General features: G+C 37.5%; 1 protein-coding gene and 2 pseudogenes across 2 annotated transcripts; 1 reads left to right on the top strand and 2 right to left on the bottom strand.

Moving 5' to 3' along the window:
• The first annotated feature begins 4,439 nt into the window (after nucleotides 1-4,439).
• LOC104230080 (probable LRR receptor-like serine/threonine-protein kinase At5g45780) lies at nucleotides 4,440-17,154 on the top strand. Of its 2 annotated transcripts, none has more exons than XM_009782819.2 (11): nucleotides 4,440-5,359; nucleotides 5,541-5,673; nucleotides 5,773-5,844; nucleotides 13,295-13,438; nucleotides 13,546-13,604; nucleotides 13,700-13,759; nucleotides 14,573-14,638; nucleotides 14,722-14,865; nucleotides 14,951-15,289; nucleotides 15,838-16,229; nucleotides 16,600-17,154. In XM_009782819.2, exons 1-11 carry the CDS (start codon nucleotides 5,257-5,259, stop codon nucleotides 16,918-16,920), a joined length of 1,833 nt encoding a protein of 610 aa, XP_009781121.1. In that variant the 5' UTR covers nucleotides 4,440-5,256; the 3' UTR covers nucleotides 16,921-17,154. The 2 variants fall into 2 exon arrangements, with proteins under 2 accessions (XP_009781121.1, XP_009781120.1); XM_009782818.2 differs by having other exon boundaries at nucleotides 4,441-5,359; nucleotides 13,546-13,617; nucleotides 14,565-14,638.
• An 80-nt stretch (nucleotides 17,155-17,234) lies between these two features.
• LOC104230081 (subtilisin-like protease) lies at nucleotides 17,235-19,975 on the bottom strand (annotated as a pseudogene).
• A 1,532-nt stretch (nucleotides 19,976-21,507) lies between these two features.
• Nucleotides 21,508-24,323, bottom strand: part of LOC104230082 (subtilisin-like protease 4) — a 69,384-nt pseudogene continuing 66,568 nt past the window's right edge.

Below are 24,323 nucleotides of genomic sequence, written 5' to 3'. Positions count from 1 at the left end.
CCAAAGTGCGACTGAACGATTCTCATTTGTTCAGATAAAGGTGAAGGAGCGATCTCTATTTCTCTACTATGGGTTTCTAGACTTAATAGGCTGTTTGGCCAACCTTTTTTTGGCCAAAAATAAGGAAGAAACTGTTTTTGAGGAGAAGCAGAAAAAAATAGCTTCTCCCCAAAAACACTTTTCTGAGAAACTTTTGAGAAAATATACTTAGAAGTAGTTTTCAAAAGTTTGGCCAAACATTAATTGCTGCTCAAAAGTGATTTTCTAATTAATAAGACAAACACAAACTACTTCTCACCAAAGTATTTTTTTTAAAAGTACTTTTGAGAACGCACTTTTCAAAATAAGCCGATTTTGGAAGTTTGGCCAAATGGGCTATTAATTTAGAAAGCGTCCTAATTCTAAAGTCACGCGTTGAAACTATCCATGAAATGTTTGACTTAATTGATACTCCATCCGGTCCACAATAATTGACCATTTTATCTTTTTATTTTGGTTCAAAATAAGTGTCCATTTACATAATCAAGAAGTAGTTTATTTTTAATTTTTTTAAATCTGCCCTTATTTATATATTTCAATGTGTCAAATTAACAATTAATTAAAATTAATTTAATGAATATACCTTTTTTTTCTTTAGGAGTTAATATTTTCTTAATGGATATGTCAAAGATAAAATTATCACTTATTGTGGACCGGGGGAAGTAGCAGTTAAGTAACCTGTTTAATAAAAGCTACTCCTTCAGTCTCAAATTAATTTTATCATCTTCCGCTTCTCAAATGTCAAATTACATGAGCTTTGACTAATAGGTTAACATGTAGGTTTTCATCATATTGTCATCAGAAGCAAATTATAATATTTTTGGTATAGTTTCGAACATTTAACTTTAAATTTAAATTATTAAATTAATTTAATCCAATTTAACTTCAAAATTTAATCAAATTAACTCTCGAAAAGTGAAACATGACAAGTATATAAGTAAACGTGAAAGCAATTAGGAACAAAAGTTATAGGTATTGATCACGCCCAACTATGCCTTATAAAAAGGACAAAGCGGTCGCTGCAAATATATTCCCGTTAACAAGTCCGGAGTCGAATCCCATAGGGAATTAACCTATCAATCACAGCTATTGGACTCACAGAAATTCATGTCAATTTTTAAAGATATTTGAGTAACAAATTGGGTGTTTATTAACTAAATATTATGTAAATAAAATGCAGTAATTAAGAATTAGCTATAAACGGTTTGTAAGCAAGAGTGAGAATGGTCTAAGGTTCTGATTTCCCCTCTTGTCGGAATTCTTTCCGCTATATTTGCTATAAATTTGCCTAAGTTTCTCTATCGATCATGAGCACTCTGACTGTCGTAACTCTTTCCCGAGTAATTACAACAATATACTAGACATATTCTCCCGAATTACGCTAGCTGGCCTTAGTTACAGCTCACTTAGATCGCTCCCAAGGTTTTGTTATCCCTAATCCCACCTTTAAACCCTCCGTATTGATCCCTCATATACGTTAGAAGTGGTGTTGTTTAACAACTACCTAAATATACACTCTCTCTCGAGTAATACATAATAAATAGGCACAACATTGAGGGCCCTTCAATCAACAACAATCACAATATAGTTGAACAAACAGAGAAAATATTAGGGCAAATTTATACTAACATAATGCGAAATATCATCCTCCAAGAGGTTCCATCAAAACCCTAGATTAGGAGTTTATCTACGCATAATCGTTTTCACAATCATAATAATATAATTCATCCTCAATGATAAAAACAAGAAGAAGAAAGGTAAAAACTCTATGCCGAATCTTCCGTCTTGTTTCTTGCCTTCAAAAACACTTCAAAAACCTCGATCCTCTTTTTAGGCGAGCTGGGCTTCTTATAGGTCAAGGAGAGTCGTCCTAGAAATTACACAATTGACCTTGCAATATTTGGCTCCGAGCACCCCGTTCGCGGATGGACCGCGAATTGACCGCGGATTTGACACAAGTTCTGTCCGCGGCTGCGGACCTGATCGCGGACCTGGGTGCGGATTTGGTCCTTGCTCTTTCTTCTCCATTTCGATCGTGTTATCCTCCGATTGGCCTTCCATGCTCTATATTGACTCCAAAACACTCTTTTAACTTCCTCCTAGCTTGGAATGACTCCTGCAAAGCATAAAACTCTTAATTAGAGCATTTTGTTATCTTTTACAATCAAACATTGATAAAGTGCGGCCAAATTAGAGTGTAAATATTAGCCAAATTGCAAGATTATCATCTATTATCAACACTCCACACTTAAACCTTTGATCGTCCTCGAGCAATCAAACCACACTTTACAACGGCCTAACTTCACTAAGCGACTCCCATAACTCGTCACACCAAGAACATTTCACAAGAATTAAGCCCAATAGTATAACATCTTCGCCTCAAGAGCTGACTCTCCCATGCCATGCAATATTCCTAACTTTACTCACTTACTCTAATGCAGAGGTTAAGACTCACCTTTCCTTTATGAATCAAGTGCCCTTTCATAACAAACGAGAGTGGTTCCACACACAATAACAATTAAGAACAATTAGGAACTCAAGATAGGAAGAATTCACTCACTCTAAAAAAGAACATTCATATGCCACAAAAAATGCACCATAGGCTTGCCCGTAGTGTACTACTCCACTAATCGAGCTCATTCAGTCTAGGATCAATTATGACTTCATTTGGTTGTAATGTAGGTTGCGGGACGTGTAGGATACATTTAGGTATAAGAGTGACTACACCTCCCTAAGAACTTTAATACATATACTTTAACATTCAAACCTCATACTTATGTCAAACCAAACTCCACCTTCACATCAATGTATATTACCCCATACTTCTTTAAGTACACTTACATCAAAAGCCACCACTTATCAAGAAATATTTTTTCCACAACAATACAACTATTATTTTCCCTTTTTTTCCAATTCAAGTGGGTTTTACTTTTTTTTTTAAACAATGCACCTTTCTCTTTATTTCATTAGTTCCAATCAAAAGCCGAACCAACCATCCCACACTTTAACTTTTACAAAGTTCATAACTATTCAAGTGCTCATAAGAGGTTAGAAGGTTTAAATAGATGGTTAATTCAAACAAATGGGTAAGGCTTGTAATGTGATTGCCAAAGAAAAAGGATTATAGGCTCAAAGGGATTAACTACGATATATAACAATTAGGTGGGTAAAATATACATATCTGGCTCAACAAAAAAAAATACCTATATCACTTCTAAGACTGAACAAACTACTATTTCGCTTTGCAAACACACAAGATAAGTTCTAGGCATCCAATGCAGTGCACAAAATACAACAATCTTTGACTAATAGATGAACATGTATGTTTTCATCATATTGTCATGAAAAGCAAATTATAATATTTTTGGTATAGTTTTGAATATTTAAATTATAAATTTAAATTATTAATTTAATTTAATCCAATTTAATTTCAAAACTTAATCAAATTGTCTCTCGAAAATTGAAACATGACAAGTATATAAGTAAACATGAAAGCAATTAGGAATAAAAGTTATAGGTATGCTTGTAAATGAAAGCATTTAGGAATGTTTTCAAGGAATTGAGCTGAAATCAAGATAATTGGATGGATTGTTCCTCTCCTCTTTTTTATGTATTTAAAAATCTACTACCTTCGTTCACTTTTATTTGGTAGGTCTATTAAAAATGTATTTTCATTTTTACTTGTCACTTTATGCGTATTAAAAGAAGACATTTTTTTCCCTTTTATACCCACAGTATTTATTACTCATTTCAAATCATTTTCTCAAATCAAATAAAATATGTATCAATTAATATGAGTATCATGATAAATTATGTATTTCATTTATTATTTTTTAAAAGGTGTAAAAAGTCAAAATGTGCCGAGTAAAAGTGAACGGAGGGAATGAGTTTCTGCATACTTTTCTTTTTATTTTTTTCCAAAAAAAAATATACTGTGAGAAAATGGAAAAATCGTTCATACATAATAGGAAAAATAAAAATAAAGTTTTGAGATGTCCTTAGAAAAATATTTACCGGTACATGGGATGTACATACTATGCAAATAAAAGCAAAGATGTATTTTCCATATAGCACATAACTTATCTTAAATTACTACTAGGAGTGATTATTTTTTGCGTCTTTATTGGGTTGTGGATTAATTGTCTGTTTCATTTCGTGAAAGTCAAACTACTAACACAGCAAGCGAGCACATCAAAGCCGCGCAAAAACTTTCAAAACATTTATGAAACGATTCACTGCTTCTCCGCTTTTACTCCCCCCACAACAAACCCTCCTATTAATTAATTAAAATCAACTCTAGCCAATGAATGCCCTCCGCTTAACCATCCTTATGGTGTTGCCTAATCACACTGGATCTTTTATTAAGTGAACTATTGCTGTCCTCTTACGGAAGACAAGGGAACACTCCCCAAATCTCAAAGTCTCCTCCTTTTAAAATCACTACTAGTACAATTTGCTTCCATTGTAAGAGTAAATTTTTACATTTATTTCCCCCAAAAATTTCTTTTTCAAGAAAATATTTTACTAGAAAGTGCTAATTTTGTTGTTGTTGTTGTTGTTGTTTAACATTGATAATATCTAGTACTTATTGGTCTGATTAATTTAGAATGACACCTTATAGGTCCAAATTAAAAGAGGAACGTTTTCTATCAGAATTTTCCATTTTGAGCACTCACGGCAAGTGAGACTTGCTTAGTTGGTAAAACAGCTCTGCCTACGACTATTACTCCTAAATTGGGAGGGACTTTTTTTTTTTTTTTAAAAAAAAAAAACTCAAATTTTAGGATATTGTTCATCACACTATACTCCTTGGTGGTACTAAAAATTACTTCTTGCTCCAATGATTTCTTGGGGTTTACAATTTGGGTTGTTGAGGGACTATTTATTGAGTGGACAACTAATGACAGTAAGAAAAAAGGGGTGCAAAATTGTAAGTTGAATCTGATTAGTTTTATAGTTACAAAATTTGATGAGTATACTTTTATAGTTACTACTTACAATGAAATCGAAGTAAGTCATTACTTCGGATTCCCTTTTCTTAAGTAAAATAAAAACCAAACAGGACTTTAATCATCCATTTATAAGCTCGAGGGAAATATTTTATAGTGCTACACCCCACTGCTACTGCTGCACAATGATGAATGCTAAAAAGGACCTTTTTCTGAAAGCTCTGCAAAGCAAAATCTTTCTTTTTGGTAGTTAGCTTTTGAGATCCAAATGGTAACTTTAGTATCACTCATTTTCTCAATCTTTCTATTTTGGTTGGCCGTTACTCCTGCTTCTATGAGTCTTCTTTCACCTAAGGGTGTCAACTATGAAGGTAAACTCTTCTACTGTAGCTTCTTTTTTTGGGACTTTTGTAGTATTACCCTTAGCATGCAATTTCTTATTTTCACATGAAAAATCCTAACTTGTTGCTTAACACTATTTTCATAGTTTAGAGTGGAAAGATTAAAACTTACTTAAACATTTATTGAATTAAATTGTTGCGGGGTAAGCAGTGGCAGCACTGATGTCAATGAAGAATAAGATGAGAGATGAACACCAAGTTTTGGATGGATGGGATATAAATTCAGTGGATCCTTGTACTTGGTACATGGTTGGTTGTTCTTCTGAAGGCTTTGTTATTTCTCTGTGAGTGTTCTCTCTTTCTGTTACATCTTGTCACCATTTTTTTGTGTGTGTGAACTGTGAAGAGATGATTTTTATGCTTTGGTTGTTAATTCTTGGCAGTGAAATGGCGAGTATGGGGTTGTCTGGCTCACTTTCCCCCAGTATTGGGAATTTAACTCATCTACGGACACTGTAAGTAAAATAAATCTCACATGAATTGCCTACTCTTTTCTTATTTTTGGTGGAAATGTGATGCTGCTCAAATATTTCTTGGAAATATGCCAATATATTAAAATAATTAGTACTTAGTGTTATTATTATGCCTGTATTTTTAAATAATGATTTTGGAAATTAGAACGTTAACTTATAAACGTAAATATAAATAAAACAGAAATTAATTCGAGCCCACTGAATTCACAGTGTTTCCTTAAGGAATTTAATCCCCTCCTAGTACCCAAGTTTATGGATTATTTCCTCCCAGGATAGAACGAATTACACACTGGTGTAGTGGTACTTCAAACCCCAGTGTTTCAGCGAATACAAAGTTCGGCAGCAAATCACACTTACAGATGCTTTGTTTGTAGTTTAAAACAATGCAGAACAAGGGAGGAAAACTCAGAAGTCGAATGGAAATTCTGAGAGGAAGGAATGCAAATTATAGCGAACGTTGAGTTTTCGGTGAAGAGAAGATCAATAGCTCTCAATTCTGTTTTGGTGCGTCTTCAACAAGCTGCTTGCACCATCTATTTATAGTGCAGTTAGCTGCTAAACACGGACCCGCTGCCACTCATTTAGTGGAGCACTTGGCCATGGTGGACGGAGCACCAGGCTGCTAACTAATGGAGCAATCACTTGCTATTACGAAGCAAGCATTTGGCAATGGTGGGAGACACACAAATCCACGGATTGGAACATATCCGTTACAAACACGGATATTATTACGTTAATATTTACTGTTAACAAATAAATTTGGTCCAAAAAATTAATCAATCAATCGATCATTTGACCAAATCCGAATCCGAATCCGAATCCGTAGCCGTAACCGAAGCCGAGCCGAGCGACGACGACGGCGCGAGGCTTGCCTTCTTCCGAACTCTTTAAGAGCTACATGAAGTGCATTTGTATATAAACCCACCAAACTCCTTTTCCTCTACCAATGAGGGACAATGTCTCATTAAAAGGAGAGGGAAACTTAAAATTTTACTCAAAATTTTCATTTCCCTCCATTTCCCATTCACCCTCTTGTTAATATCACTTGCTATTATGGAGCAAGCATTTGGCAATGGTGGGAGACGCACAAATCCACGGATTGGAACATATCCGTTACAAACACGGATATTATTACGTTAATATTTACTATTAACAAATAAATTTGGTCCAAAAAATTAATCAATCAATCGATCATTTGACCAAATCCAAATCCAAATCCAAATCCGAATCCGAAGCCGAAGCCGAAGCCGAAGCCGAAGCCGTAGCCGTAGCCGAAGCCGAGCCGAGCGAGCGAGCGACGACGACGGCGCGAGGCTTGCCTTCTTCCTAACTCTTTAAGAGCTACATGAAGTGCATTTGTATATAAACACACCAAACTCCTTTTCCTCTACCAATGAGGGACAATGTCTTATTAAAAGGAGAGGGAAACTTAAAATTTTGACCAAATCCGAATCCAAATCCCATTTCCCATTCACTCTAATTTTAAGACTATTTCATCTTAAACAAAAACTCAACAATCCCCCACATGAATGGGGAATGGCTATATCATGGAAGTATGCATGAAAAACTTGTGTGATTTGCAAACAAGAATTAATTGCATCTGGATAAGTAGGTTTCCCTTTGAACTTTCCGTAGTGAACTTATGTCGGATATACTCGGTCAATCGGTAGATTTGATATCTTTGAACCGTCGAACTTTAGTGTATACCTAGACAACCATAAGTCACACAATCAATCCCTTAACCGTCTTTGGTTCTCATTGTTGTGTTCGTTTCAGCCATGAACACTGCCTGGTTTCATAAGTGCGTAGAGAATTGGCCTTGCAAAATTCTCCTTGAAGCGGCTAACACTTCACACTTACATAGGTGATTCCTAAACGTGTCATCCCGTAGATACACTATTTGATATACCGTGTATCAAATTTAGAAATCATTAAAAAGCCTTAATGCTTTATCCTTGGTACTGAACATTGTCTCATCACGAGAATAGACTAAAATTTTTGTTGACAATGTTGAACCGTCATTAATGACTTTGTTTGATCTCCTTGAACCTAGATCTTGGGATCTCCAGTCTTCTAGGTAGAGTTACCGCCACAATGACTTGTTCTCGGCCATAGTCCCATTCCCCCTCGATGATTTCTCAACTACCTCTCTAGTTAGACCTTTTGTAAGTTGATTCGACACATTATCACTTGACCTTACATAGTCAATCGTGATAATTCCTCTAGAGAGTAGTTGCCTAACGGTTTTATGTCTTCGTCGTATATGACGAGATTTACCGTTATACATAACGCTCCCAGCCCTTCCAATTGCTGCTTGGCTATCACAATGTATGCATATTGGTGCCAACGGTTTGGGCCAAAATGTAATGTCTTCCAAGAAATTCCGGAGCCATTTAGCTTCTTCACCGGCTTTATCTAAGGCTATGAACTCAGCCTCCATTGTAGAGCGGGCAATACATGTTTGTTTGGACGACTTCCAAGATACCGCTCCTCCACCAATAGTGAATACATATCCACTTGTGGACTTCGAATCAGTTGAACCGGTGATCCAATTTGCATCACAATATCCTTCAATCACCGCAGGATATTTACTGTAGTGCAAATCAAAGTTTTGGGTATGTTCTAAATATCCCAAAACTCGTTTCATTGCCATCCAGTGAGATTGACCTGGATTGCTCGTGTATCGACTCAGTTTACTTATAGCACAAGCTATATCTGGTCGTGTACAATTCATGATGTACATTAAGCATCCCAACACACGAGCATAATCCAATTGTGATATGCTTTGGCCTTTGTTCTTTGCTAATGCAAGATTCACGTCAATTGGAGTCTTTGCAACTTTAAAGCCTAAGTGCTTGAATTTTTCAAGTACTGTCTTAATATAATGAGATTGTGACAATGCCAGACCTTGAGGAGTCTTTTGGATCTTAATCCCCAGAATTAAATCTGCAACTCCCAAGTCCTTCATATCAAACTTGCTAGTTAGCATACGCTTAGTCGCATTTATGTTGGCAATGTCATTACTCATTATCAGCATATCATCCACATATAGGCAAACAATGACTATGTGATTTGGAACATTTTTAATGTACACACATTTATCACATTCATTTATCTTAAAACCATTTGACAACATTGTTTGGTCAAATTTCGCATGCCATTGTTTGGGTGCTTGTTTTAGTCCGTAGAGGGACTTAACAAGTCTACATACCTTCTTTTCTTTACTTGGAACTACAAACCCTTCAGGTTGTTCCATGTAAATTTCTTCCTCCAAATCTCCATTTAAGAAGGCTGTCTTTACGTCCATTTGATGAATTTCAAGACCATAAACTGCAGCTAAAGCTACTAGCATTCGTATGGACGTAATTCTCGTCACTGGAGAATATGTATCAAAGTAGTCAAGACCTTCTCGTTGTCTATACCCTTCGACAATAAGTCTTGCTTTAAATTTATCAATAGTGCCATCATCTTTCATTTTTCTTTTAAAAATCCATTTACACCCCAAAGGTTTATTTCCAGGAGGAAGATCAACCAATTCCCATGTATGGTTATTCAATATGGATTCTATTTCACTATTGACTGCCTCTTTCCAGAACAATGATTCCGAAGAAGACATAGCTTCTTTAAATGTTCGAGGCTCATTTTCCAATAAGAAAGTCACAATCTGGTCCAAACGAAGTAGACGTTCTTTGACGTTTACTACGTCTTGGATCCTCCTGATAAAATGTACTTTCTTTTGTTTCTTCTCGAGGTCGTTTAGATCCTTCACCAAATAACTCACATTCCTTTTTATACGGATATATATTTTCAAAGAACTCAACATTATCTGATTCGATAACCGTATTATTATGAATGTCAGGATTTTCTGATTTATGAACCAGAAATCGATATGCTTTACTATTGGTCGCATATCCTATGAAAACACAATCAACTGTTTTCGGTCCTATTTTTACCCTTTTGGGTTTAGGAACTTGTACTTTTGCCAAACACACCCACACTTTAAAATAATTCAAGTTGGGCTTCCTTCCTTTCCATTTTTCACATGGAATGGATTGTGTTTTGCTATGGGGTACTCGATTTAGTATTCGGCTAGCCGTAAGAACAGCTTCCCCCACAAGTTCTGTGGCAATCCAGAACTTATCAACAATGCGTTCATCATCTCCTTTAATGAACGATTCTTTCTTTCCGCAATCCCATTGGATTGGGGCGTGTAAGGGGCTGTTGTTTGATGAATAATTCCATATTCTAAACATATTTGTTCAAAAGGAGATTCATATTCACCACCCCTATCACTTCTTATCATTTTGATTTTCTTGTTAAGTTGCGTTTCAACTTCATTTTTGTATTGCTTGAATGCGTCTATTGCTTCATCTTTACTATTAAGTAAGTAAACATAGCAATATCGAGTACTGTCGTTAATAAAAGTTAGGAAATACTTCTTTTCACCGCGAGATGATATTGACTTCATATCACAAATGTTTGTGTGAATTAAGTATAAATGATTTGAATTCCTTTCTACCGACTTATAAGGATGTTTAACATACTTAGATTCCACACATATTTGATATTTTGATTTTTCGCATTCAAACTTATGCAATATTTCCAAGTTAATCATTTTCCGCAAGGTTTTATAATTGACATGACCCAAACGTACATGCCATAAATCATTTGACTCAAGTAAGTAAGAAGAAGCTGAAGTCTTATTATTATTGTCAACAACTATTACATTGAGCTTGAAAAGGCCCTCGGTGAGGTAACCTTTTCCTACAAACATTTCATTCTTACTTATTACAACCTTGTCGGATACAAAAACGCACTTGAAACCGTGCTTTACAAGAAGTCCAGTAGAGACTAAATTCTTCCTAATTTCGGGAACATGAAGGACGCTGTTCAAAGTCATGACCTTGCCAGAAGTTATCTTGAGAAATATCTTACCGTATCCTTCAATTTTTGCTGTAGCAGCATTTCCCATAGAGAGCGTCTCTTCGGGTCCAGCAGAAGCATATGTAGAAAATGCTTCCCTCACAGCACAAACATGGCGAGTGGCTCCAGAATCAATCCACCACTCCTTTGGGTTTCCTACCAGGTTGCATTCAGAAAGCATGGCGCACAAGTCATCAACATCATCATGCTTTTCTACCATGTTTGCTTGACCCCTTTGCTTGTCTTTCTTCCGAGCACGACACTCCGTAGATTTGTGTCCGGTTTTCCCACAGTTGTAGCAGTTTCCACTGAACCGCTTCTTGCTTGGGTTGTATTTCGGACCAGAAGCCTTCTTTCTCTTTTTGTTATCTTCAACAATATTTGCTCCCATTATTGTTGAATTTCCATGGCCTCTCCTTTCAGCAGCTTTATTGTCCTCTTTGATTCTCAATCGAACAATGAGATCTTCAAGGGACATTTCCTTTCGTTTGTGTTTCAAATAATTTTTGAAGTCCTTCCACAATGGAGACAACTTCTCAATTATTGCTGCTACTTGGAATGCTTCATTGATGACAAGACCTTCAGCAAGTAGATCATGAATAATTACTTGCAATTCCTGGACTTGGGTAATAACAGACTTGCTATCTACCATTTTGTAGTCCAAAAATTTTGCAGCGACGAATTTCTTCATCCCGGCATCTTCAGTTTTGTATTTCTTTTCAAGCGCATTCCACAATTCTTTTGATGTCTCCACGCCACTGTATACATTATACAGATTATCATCCAGTCCGCTAAGAATATAATTCTTGCACAAAAAATCAGAATGCTTCCACGCCTCAATCACGAGAAAGCTTTCATTCTCTGGAGTTTCATCTGGCAGATCAGGAACATCTTCCTTGATGAACTTCTGTAGACATAACGTAGTCAGGTAGAAGAACATCTTCTGCTGCCAGCGCTTGAAATCAATCCCGAAAAATTTTCCAGGTTTTTCTGCCGGTGCTAAAGCCGGTGTTCGGCTTGTTGATGCGTTGACAGTCACCATCAGAACAACTTGATTTCCGTTGTCATTCGCCATTTTTTCTGGAAAAAAAATGACACAAACAAACGTTTAAAACTGGAGTAAAAAATCACGTAGATTTTAATCTCCAACAAAACGCCACGAAGGCTTTAAAACTGGAGTAAAAATCACGTAGATTTTAATCTTCAACAAACCGCCACGAAGGCTTTACTCTCCAAACGGGAGTACACAAAAACCACAAAGGTTATAGTTTCCAGAATAATAAAAGTAACACAAATACAGAAATTAAAATTATTAAATTCCTTAAGCTTGTTATTATTATGCCTGTATTTGTAAATAATGACTCTGGAAATTAGAACGTTAGCTTATAAACGTAAATATAAATAAAACAGAAATTAATTTGAGTCCACTGAATTCACAGTGTTTCCTTAAGGAATTTAATCCCCTCCTAGTATCCAAGGTTATGGATTATTTCCTCCCAGGATAGAACGAATTACACACTGGTGTAGCGGTACTTCAAACCCCAGTGTTTCAGCGAATACAAAGTTCGGCAGCAAATCACACTTACAGATGCTTTGTTTGTAGTTTAAAACAATGCAGAACAAGGGAGGAAAACTCAGAAGTCGAATGGAAATTCTGAGAGGAAGGAATGCAAATTATAGCCAACGTTGAGTTTTCGGTGAAGAGAAGATCAATAGCTCTCAATTCTGTTTCAGTGTGTCTTCAACAAGCTGCTTGCACCATCTATTTTTAGTGCAGTTAGTTGCCAAACACGGACCCGCTGCCACTCATTTAGTGGAGCACTTGGCCATGGTGGACGGAGCACCAGACTGCTAACTAATGGAGCAATCACTTGCTATTATGGAGCAAGCATTTAGCAATGGTGGGAGACGCACAAATCCACGGATTGGAACATATCCGTTACAAACACGGATATTATTACGTTAATATTTACTGTTAACAAATAAATTTGGTCCAAAAAATTAATCAATCAATTGACCGAATCCGAATCCGAAGCCGAAGCCGAAGCCGAAGCCGAAGCCGAAGCCGAAGCCGAAGCCGAAGCCGAAGCCGAAGCCGAAGCCGAAGCCGAAGCCGAAGCCGAAGCCGTAGCCGTAGCCGTAGCCGTAGCCGTAGCCGTACCGAGCCGAGCGAGCGACGACGACGGCGCGAGGCTTGCCTTCTTCCTAACTCTTTAAGAGCTACATGAAGTGCATTTGTATATAAACCCACCAAACTCCTTTTCCTCTACCAATGAGGGACAATGTCTCATTAAAAGGAGAGGGAAACTTAAAATTTTACTCAAAATTTTCATTTCCCTCCATTTCCCATTCACCCTCTTTTTAATACCTTTCTATATTAAAAGAAACTCAACACTTAGTATAATATTATTAAGACTGACAATTAAATTCTTTAATTGCAGGATATATTGAGAAATATCTTTTACTATGATATGTTAAGGTTCATTTTATTCATTGGTTTTTGTTGTAGGTTGTTGCAGAATAATCAGTTATCTGGTCCAGTTCCTGCTGAGATTGGGAAGCTCTCTGAACTGCTGACCCTTGACCTATCTGGTAATCAGTTTGATGGAGAAATTCCTAGGGCGTTGGGTCGCCTGTTCCGTTTAAGTTACTTGTGAGTGTGGACTAAACTATTTGAAATATTCTATCTTGATCACACATATGTTACAGTTCTCTTCTACTTGGCTTTGTATGTAATCCTTTTGTGTGTCAAATTTGTAGGAGGCTTAGCAGGAACAGATTATCTGGACAAATTCCTAAACCTGTGGCATCCCTTTCAGGTCTTTCATTCTTGTATGTATTCCATCCATGACATTTGTATGTCCAATTCAAGGGCGAGATGCGAGTTAAATAACTTGTGAATGGTGTTGTGCAGGGACTTATCGTTCAATAATCTTAGTGGTCCTACTCCAAAAATTTTGGCTAAAGATTACAGGTAAGATTCAGGGTAAAATAATTCCATCTGCCTCTATGCTTGGTCCTCCAATGTTATTAGTTTGGTCAGTCAATTGGAAATATCTTTCTGGTCTCTAGTTTGATGGATCAAAGGGGTTCAAGTTTTATGCTTTTTCTATGAGGATGATGATATATGCAACACTAAAGGAAGAAAAAGATCCGCTCAGCTATTACTTCCATTATCCTCTGAATCTCAAGCTTTATCATTTTAAGAATTTAAGCAAATTTTGAAGGTGAAACAAATTCCCTGCAAAGTGTACGACTGCTATGGAAGGCTGTCATCTGACATTCTATAGAGTTCACCAGCTTTTCACGATTTTGGATAGACATTCAGATCGTGTAAGTTCAAATGTGAAATACAAATGCTTGGTACGATGTTGCATCTGCAGCATGTCATATGACACAGTGCCATACATAATTTTTCTGTCATAGTAAAGTTTTCTATCGTTTTAGTAACTGTCATCTTGCATTACTTCGACTGTTAGTTGTGGTGGTATGTCGTTCACTGAAAAAAATGGTCACTTCTTGATAGCTTATGGACCTGAAAGTAATGTTTCATTTCTCATCATTGGAAGTATTATCTTGTGCTTGATCCAGCAGAACCTCCACGATGTTATTTATTTGCCGAAGTCAATCAAAATATTTGACTTGATATTCTCATGTCATAAAAGTTTTGTACCCTACTTACAATGCTTACTGTTTATATCCCTCTTGATGTCATTCTTGCAACCTTTCGGGTTTCTTTGTATTCTTTTTTCAGCTTATATTTTTGGTTATTGCCTTAGTATTGCAGGAAACAGCTTTCTTTGCTCTGCAATGCCCACACAAATTTGTGGGGGCGTGCCAAAACCAGCAAATGGTATTGTTGAAATCTTACCAGAACTTTTTTATGATACTAAGGCTGAAGCGTTTTGACCAAACTCTATTTTTTTTACCATGCAGAAATGAGTTCAGACAGGAAGATTAGCAATCATCATCGGTGGGTTGTTTCTGTTATCATTGGGGTCAGTTGCACATTCATAGTTACTGTCATGCTGCTTGTTTGTTGGGTGCATTGGTACAGGTCTCGTGTCCTCACAGGATATGGTAACTACAAGATTAGAAACACATCTCTGATCTCCTGCACATTAACCCTAGATACATTATGAGTCTCTGATCTTTTGATCTGCAGTGCAACACGATTGTGAATTCGCCATTGGCCACCTGAAGAGGTTTTCATTCCGTGAATTGCAAATTGCCACTGGAAATTTCAGCTCTAAAAACATATTAGGACAAGGTGGATTTGGAGTAGTCTACAAGGGATACCTTCCCAATAGGACAATAGTGGCTGTCAAAAGATTGAGAGATCCAAATTTCACTGGGGAAGTGCAGTTCCAAACAGAAGTTGAGATGATAGGCTTGGCTGTGCATCGGAACCTTCTACGTTTGTATGGATTCTCAATGACTGCAGAGGAAAGATTACTTATTTACCCTTATATGCCAAATGGGAGTGTTGCTGATTGCTTGAGAGGTTTGCTTGATGTATATTTACTTGGAGCTTTTCTTGAACTAATTTTTTCATCTTGTTACAATTGATTTCTAAAATTGATCAGGTTCACCAATGAATTTCAATTATTTCCCAGTGCTCTCAATGTTAATCTGGCAAAAATTCTTAAAAGGTCATGATTTATGGAAATCAAGGACTTTGTGCAATGTTCTTACTGTTCTATGCCTGAAACCAGGATTCCTATGATGAAAACGGCTTCTGATTGATTAGATTAAGTTGGAGATATATTGTCAATGTTTCTTGTAAGTGGAATGATATCAATATATCAATAAACCAATCAACTACGCGTCAAACCCATACTACATCATCCATGAATGAAATGAGTTGTTTTTTGGTGGTAAGGTAACAGTTGCCTTGTCATTAATATTTAACATGGCCAAATTCATAGTCCATTTTAGGTATATGAAATCAAAATCAAATTGGAACGTGTATTGGGATGTAAACGGGTTACTTGATGCAGTGATTATGTCATCTTTTGCTCAGTTCTCACGTAAGATTTGATTCTCTACCAGATAATGGTCGGGATACACCATTTTTGGATTGGAGCAAGCGCATGCATATAGCCCTTGGAGCTGCCAGAGGGCTTCTGTATTTGCATGAACAGTGTAATCCTAAAATAATTCACAGGGATGTTAAGGCGGCTAATATTCTTCTTGATGAAAGCTTTGAAGCTGTTGTTGGTGATTTTGGTCTCGCGAAGCTTTTAGACTGTAGAGATTCGCATGTCACAACAGCAGTTCGTGGTACTATAGGTCATATAGCCCCAGAGTATCTATCAACTGGCCAATCATCTGAGAAGACAGATGTCTTTGGATATGGAATACTACTTTTGGAACTCATTACAGGGCTCAAGTCATTAGATGCAGGAAATGGTCAAGGTCAGAAAGGACCTATTCTTGACCGGGTGTGTAGCTTCTAGCCCTCGCACTATTTGCAGCTTTATATATGTGTGTGTATAATTTTGTAACTTCTATTTGATTGACGAGTTAATAGCTTATCTTTCTGCAGGATTTTGTTTGGGCCATAAGCAAAGCCATTATTTGACTTGAAATTTTCACTAAAATTGACACAATAACTATTGTCAGACGCGGAAGTTGCTCCGCATCTCATGAGAGAAAGAATTCTAAAATTATGAAACATTATTTGATAACTTTGTTTTTTATGCTGACTTTATAATCTGGTACATGATCTGTTGGGCTTATGGAAAATCTTATTCGGGTTTTTGGTTGTCATATTTACTAATCACTCATTCTAACTACCTGTCGAATTTGCAGGTCCGGAACTTATTTGAGGAAAAGAAAGTGGAAATGCTTGTGGATAGGGATCTAAAAGGATGTTTTAATACAGAGGAGCTAGAGAAAACAGTTGAAGTGGCTCTACAGTGCACTCAATCTAACCCCAATAATCGGCCTAAGATGTCAGAGGTTTTGAGAATCCTGGAAGACATTACGGGACAAATGGGGCATGTGGACGAATCACAAGTTGGAAGCAACATATGCGAAACAAGAGCTTTCAGCTTCTCTAGGAATTTTAGCGATATCCATGAAGAATCCTCATTTACCATTGAACCAATTGAGCTTTCAGGACCCAGATAACAAAAGTAGCCAGCACTTGCCTCATCATTTCAAGCGTGCGATCTTGATATATCTAGTTCAGCCATACAATTGCCTCCATTGTTGTTTCAAGTCTATCTCCTAGTAGTTTGTAAGTTACTGTAATTTGTAAAATCATTACTAGTTCTTGATAGTTCATAACCTTTGTGTTAGAATTAACTAGACTAACCTCACTTTATAACTTCATTATTTGAAAAAGACTAACTCAGTATGCCATACTAGTTCTACTGTCTGTTTGTTGAACAGGTCAATGCATTTCAGAAGCTTGATTATAGTGACATGTTCAGTTCCTGTCAATCGCCATTCCCATTTATTCTTACTAATATTCTTGTAGTGAGATAAAAAGGAACCTAGTGGAAGGATATGCTCCTTTTGTTTTGAACGGCTGTTGTTGGAGCGTTTATTATGGAGTTATCTGTGGAGTTAAGACAATGCAACTCATTTCCAGTTCCACATTGAACTTTTGAAGATTCTTAAAACACAACTATTGAACTATTGGAATACAGAAAATAAAATTATCACTTGTCCTATGGTCTTGAAATCCAGAAATTACTGTTTCTTTGTAGAGTAGTGTGAATAAAGCTCTTATAGTTGGTTGCATAGCTTCCTCATGATTCCAAGGTAACTACTATTGGACTCCTAACAAAGTGCTTGGATGAGCTCCATTTCAAAAATCCTTCAACAAAGGTGGCATTAACGCTTGAAATTGATCGGTTAAAGGTTACTTGATATGTAATCTTCTGGTAAATCTCCGAGAAGTGCAAGGTGGAGGGCTCAACTTTCACATCAACTCCTTGGGGTGGCACAATCTCCAGAGTATAAGATGAGACGGGCTCGCCTGCATTGGTCACAGTCCTTGTGTATACTTGAAAATCAGAAAATCAGATCCAAGTTTAATTGAAAAGGATGGATAGTTAAGTTCTGCTTCAGGGATGGTTGATGAGCAGTTTACTTCTTTCAAAACAATCAAACTAACAGCTCTACTTGGGTACAACCCACATAAATAAGGTATATAATCATTTGGTTGGATGTCATAGATCAGCCCCGGATCATTTGCTCTTAATGGGTTAACGTGGCCTGCACCAGTAGCAAAGAAGTCAGCACGGAGGCCCCTTTCATCTTCAATGGGATTATTGTCAAGGTTCATAAGATCAGCAGTTGTCATGATTGCAGACTTGATAGTAGCTGGAGACCATTCTGGATGTGCACTCTTGATTAATGTCACAACTCCTGAAAGGTGATGACAGGACATTGATGTGCCAGAAAATACGTTAAAGGTAGATTTCGTGCGGGTATTGTTCTCCACGGATGTTGGCCACGCTGCAAGGATGCTAATACCAGGACCAATAATGTCAGGTTTCAATATGCCAGGGCTTTCCGGAAAAGGACCTCTAGATGAAAAGGCTGCAATTGCTGGAGCATGATCATCTCCGAATATAGTTCCTTTAAACAAAAATGAAGCCACAGGGGTTGATGTTGAGTTCATGTAGGCTTTGATTTTCAGGCCATCAATAAAACTGATATGCGCTGCTGGAAGAACGTGAGGGTCAGTTACTATAGTGAAGACCTGTGGCTCCTCGTTCATGAGTATCATTCCAGCACCCCCAGCATCCTTCACAAAATGTCCTATATCTAGTCTTTCTATCCCATCACCAGCTTCACACAAAACTATCTTTCCTTTCACATCAATATTTTTCAAAGACTCAGGTACTGCAAAATGGGGCCATCAAATCACTAGTATTTGTTCCAGGGTATACTAATGGCAGCAGAGTTTGAGAGAAGTCTTCAGCAGAGGCGGAGCCAGGATTTGAAGCTTATGGGTTCAGGATTCTAATTTTTTTAAATTATTGGGTTCTATAATAATAATTTGTATATATTTCATAAATTTTACAAGACAAATATAGAATCTGCACAAAAGCTTCCGGGTTCGATCGAACCCGTAAATAGCGGGCTAGCTCCGCCCCTGGTCTTCAGGTTGGAAAGCTGATTCACCATCAATTTCTTTGCCGCTTCCTAGCAGTACGGTTGCCCTTAATTTTCTATCGGTGGTGCTAGCACCAGCAGTGAGAAGCCATGGAGCTCCATTTGCTACTGTGCCATGTTCTGGACCTGTATTACCAGCTGTGGTGCGTACAAGAATTCCATTTTGAATTGCAGTAAATGAACTGAGTGCAATAGAGTCCCCCCAGAAAGGTCTAGAGATGTCATCAATGGAAATTGAAATTACATCAACACCATCTTCAATTGCAGCATCCATAGCAGCAAATGTGTCACTCTCAGAACAAGCAGCACTAGCGTCACAGACTTTATACATGGCAACATGAGCAAGGGGCACCATGCCTGAAGCCGTTCCATTAGCAAGGCCAAAAACATTGGCACCATAGACAAAGTTTCCAGCAGCTGTGCTTGAAACATGTGTTCCATGTCCATTCTCATCCAATGGCGTCCCATTTCCAAACTCCTGGAAATATCTTGCTCCAATGAGCTTGTTGTTGCAGGCTGTAAAGTTGAACTCACACTTGCCCTTCCACTTAGCGGGAGGAGGAGGCACTCCTTTGTCATGGAACGACGGATGATTAGGTGTTATCCCAGTGTCTAAAAATCCAATAATCATACCTTTACCATAGTTTATGCTTTTCCAGAAGCCTAAATTCTGGTGCAGCCCCAGGAAATGAGTACTGTGGGTTGTTCGTGCATGCAACAGTCTTTGTGGCTGCACTGATACGATCCCTTCTGCCCCCTGCAGTATCTCTGCTTCGTCTGGTGTTAGTCTAGCTGCAAAACCATTAAGGACATTGTGATAAGAGTAAACTATGCGCGAGGATGAGGAATCATTTAGGCTTGTTTTCTTTGGGGGCAGAAAAGAATGGTGCCACTTTTGTAAATTATCCAAGTCAGAGAGAAGTTGGCCATGAAAAGACTCAAGATGGACAATGTAAATCTCTGAGTTGCTTTGCTGATTGGTATCAGTTGCATGTATGACTGAAGAACAAAAACTAAGAGTAAAGATGGCACTTAGAAAAAGTGTCAAAGCCATGTTGATAATGCTAATTAATGAGCCACATTCTTGTAAGACTAATATATATAGTGCTAACTTCTTCTGGTAGCTTTTGATATAATTTCTTTAACAATGTCTTCAGTATTGAAGTAATCGAAAGAATTTGAGTTATACTGGAGTTCTGAGAAGGAATTGATTGGTTCTGCATTGTCCTATTGGCTTGAAATGCAATCTCTGCTTGAGCAAAGAAAAGAGAGCCTAAGTCAAGCCCATTTGGAGCTTGCTTTGGTTGTTATTGGAATTAAAAAATCTTTTTGGCTTTATCTAACATGTTTAATTTGGGAATTAACCAATAATTTGCAGGCTGAAGACTGTTGCCGGAGGGATCTACTTCTGATGGAAATAAACCCAAGGACCAATTCTCTGCTAAATGTTAAAAGTAAAATATTAATTTGTGGTTTGCTCATTTTCAAGGAAGGAATTTGGAATCTTGTGCAGGAATTAAGAAGCATTAGAGGAATTACTCCTATATGATAGACAAATTACTGTTAACAGTGTTGCACTCTTTACCAATTATCCTCTAGGATGTTTGCTTTTCTAGCTGATATATGTGCGTAAACCCAAAAAAAAAAAAACGAAGAGTGAAGCTTGTACTAGGTTTTATTTCTTTGCTGGCCAAGTGGCCATGTTACTTTTTCAGATTTGCATTCTGTTATTCCTTTGTGCAGAATCATAAGTTCATATGTCGCTCCGTTATCTTATTTCTCTTTGCAATTTTCACCAATTTTACCTTTAATTGAGATTGGGTTAAGATTTCATGTTCCCCCCCCCCCCCCCCCACTATCCGTACATCATATTGATTTTAAATTTCATGTGAGTTTAGATTAGTGTTTTTTCTTCTTCTAAATTTCATTTACGATATGCCAGTGAGATTAAGTTGATTGAGAATTACATGATTTGTGGGGGAAAAAATAGGTAGAATATGCTTAAAAGTTCGCTAAACTTAATCTTAAGCGTAACATGTTGGATTTGGTGGGAATTGGAGTTTGATTTTGGCAATTCGACTTTGGACCAGTAGGTTTCAAGAGCTGAAATTTGATTCCAAGGTGGCTAAACTTAAAATACTTTATGTTTCGGCGCTATTCGTGCACTTCGCTTCACTTTAAAGGATACTATTAGTCACATATCCATGGACCGTATAAATTACTTTTGCACTATAAATGTAATTGAAGTAATAAAACCATGTTATTTACCATTTATTTTAAGGTTACATATTTACACTTCTTATAGAGAGCTACATGTAGTAATTGTCCTTTGGTTATGTAAAGCTTTTTACAGCATTTCGGTAAAGCTTAATAAAAAATACTCATTTCGATATGCATTCAGAGAAACTACAAAAGATGGACATGCAGAACTTGAAGCCAAATTGAATAGCTTCTCAAAGTAAAAGTAAAATTTTATATAACTCAGATATAGATTATTCTAAGGCTTGAAAACTGAAAGTAAGATATCCTATTGTTGCATCGAAAATCGTTAAGGAAAATCATATTGATTGATTTCCTAGCCCAGTACTATTCCAAGGTAATTGCGATTGGACTCCTAACGAAGTGCTTGGATGAAGCCCATCTCAAGTATCCTTGAACAAATGTGGCATTTGATGTTTGAAGTACTTGATCGGCTAAATGTTACTTGATATGTTTTCTTCTGATTCAGTTCAGAGAAATTCAAGAGAGGAGGTTCAACTCTCACGCCAACTCCCTCAGGTGGCACAATCTCCAGAGCATAGGATGAGACAACTGCACCAACATTAGTCACAGTCCTTGTATATGTTTGAGCTTCTAATCCAAGTCTAATTGAAAAAGAAGGATAATTTAGTTCTGCTTCAGGAAGGGTTGATGAGCAGTTCACTTTTCTCAATACAAACATACTAACTACTCTGCTTGAGTAGTTTAGTCCACACAAGTAAGGAATATAATCCTCGGGCTGAATGTCATAGAGTAAGCCTGGATCATTTGCTCGTAATGGATTAACATGTCCTGCACCAATGGCAAAGAATTCAGCAGGAAGACCCCTTTCATCCTCAATTGGTTTGCCATTAAGGTTCACGAGATCAGCTGTCGCCATGATTGCTGATTTAATAGCAGCAGGAGACCAGTCAGGGTGTGCACTCTTTATTAATGCTGCTACTCCAGATACGTGAGGACAAGACATTGAGGTGCCAGTTGCAAGGTTAAAAGTAGACTTTGTATTGGTATTGTTTTCAATGGAAATTGGCCATGCAGCAAGGATGTTAACACCAGGACCAATAATATCAGGTTTCAAGATTCCAGGACTTGCCAAGTTTGGGCCTCTGCCTGAAAAGCCAGCAACTGCTGGAGCATGATCATCTCCAAATATGGTTCCCTTAAACAAAAATGTGGCCAGAGGATTTGATGTTGAATTCATGTAAGCTTTGATCTTTAGTCCATCTGCATAGCTGACATGTGCTGCTGGAAGAACATGTGGATCGGCTAAGATAGTGAATCCTTGTGGTTCACTATTCATGAGTATCATTCCAGCACCACCAGCATTCTTCACAAAATGTCCCTTGTCAATTCTAGCAATCTTACCACCAAGTACAAACAACACAATTTTTCCTTTGACATCAATGTTCTTCAGTGATTCCACGCTGCAAAATGCAGCAGCGTGGTCACTAACATTTGTTCCAGGGAAAATCAATGGTAATAACGTCTCGGAGAAGTCTTTGGGCTGGAAGGCTGACTCACCATCAATATCTTTGCCGTCTCCAAGGCGTATCGTCGCTCTTAGTTTTCTGTCAGTGGTGCTTGCACCAACAGTGAGAAGCCATGGAGCTCCATTAAACACAGAGCCTGGTAATGGACCTCCATTGCCAGCTGAGCAGCTGACTAGAATGCCTTTTTGCATAGCAACAAATCCACCTAGCGCAACATCCTTTGACCAAAAATGTGTGGATTCTCGGCCTATGGAAAATGACATTACATCAACCCCATCTTCAATTGCAGCATCAATTGCAGCCAATACATCAATTTCAGAACAGGTAAGAGTAGCATTGCAGACTTTATACATGGCAACGTGTGCAAGTGGTGCCATACCAAATGCTGTGCCATTAGCCAGGCCTAAGAAGTTGGCTCCATTCACGAAATTTCCAGCAGCGGTGCTTGAAGTATGTGTACCATGACCATTTTCATCTAGTGGCGTCCCATTGCCAAATTCCTGGAAAAATCTTGCACCGATGAGCTTGTTGTTACACGCCGTAAAGTTGAATTCACACTTGCCTTTCCACCTAGCAGGTGGAAGGGGCACTCCTTCGTCATGGAACAATGGATGGTCGGGCATTACTCCACTGTCTAAAACTCCAATTATCATACCTTTCCCATAATTTGATTTTTTCCAGAAGCCTAAATTCTGGTGTAGCCCCAAGAAATTTGTGGTATGAGTGGTTTGTGCATGCAATAATCTTCGTGGCCGGACTGATATGTGTATTAGGAAAAATTGTATTTAAATATAAAGGTGACGTGTCGAGACACAGTAGACTGGTCAAATGGTCAAAGAATTACAACTAGCCAAGAGGCACGAGTTGCAACAGATACGAGCAAATGACAGAGGAAGATGCACGAACAGTTATTCAAATAACTCAGCGCCCGTACCTATCTAAATCATTTATGTCCGAGAATCAAAAGGAATGAATCTGACAATAGAAAAGAGTGCAGATACGACATTTAATAGACATTAAATGTGGAATACGTTAGAGAATTTGTATTGAATGTAATGATTATGTAACGTAACATTCAATGTCTTTAGTTACTCATAATAGCCTCATTATGATTTGGGCAAAACGTATATCTCCAAGATATCTATAAAAGAGAGATATCTAATCAATTGCAAGGACACGAAACACTATTGGAATAAACTTTGGTTTATTTGTTTTTCTCTTGATTACTCTCTTGCTACCTAAATTACTTCCTTTTATACATTCTTTTGATTATCAGTAACCCATGTTCTCTTAAATTCTAGCTTTGACTAATTTCATTTTTTGGTTAAACAAATTGGTTCCGTTACCGGAAAACTGATAATCTATTTTCTTTTCACTTAACTTTCTTTGTTGCATCAATTATGTCGAACAACAATGACAACACTCAAGGAAACCAAGAGAACCAACAAAATCAGGGAGATCCACAGAATATTAACACTCAAGTTCCTACTCCACGAAACTCTCCACAACAATCTCGTGAGGGTACTCCTGATGGGTCTCAAATAAACGAGCATGCTCAATTTGAAAATGCTGAAGCTGTTGATGAAGATTTGCAGAAATTAATTGCTGCTCAGGTCAACAAAGCTGTTGAGGCACTTGTTAACCAGTTACCTG

The sequence above is a fragment of the Nicotiana sylvestris genome, chromosome 2 (genome assembly GCF_000393655.2).
Source record: "Nicotiana sylvestris chromosome 2, ASM39365v2, whole genome shotgun sequence".
Classification (NCBI taxonomy): Eukaryota; Viridiplantae; Streptophyta; class Magnoliopsida; order Solanales; family Solanaceae; genus Nicotiana; species Nicotiana sylvestris.
The sequence above is the reverse complement of the archived record's forward strand: the minus strand, read 5'-3'. Positions and strand labels throughout refer to the sequence as shown.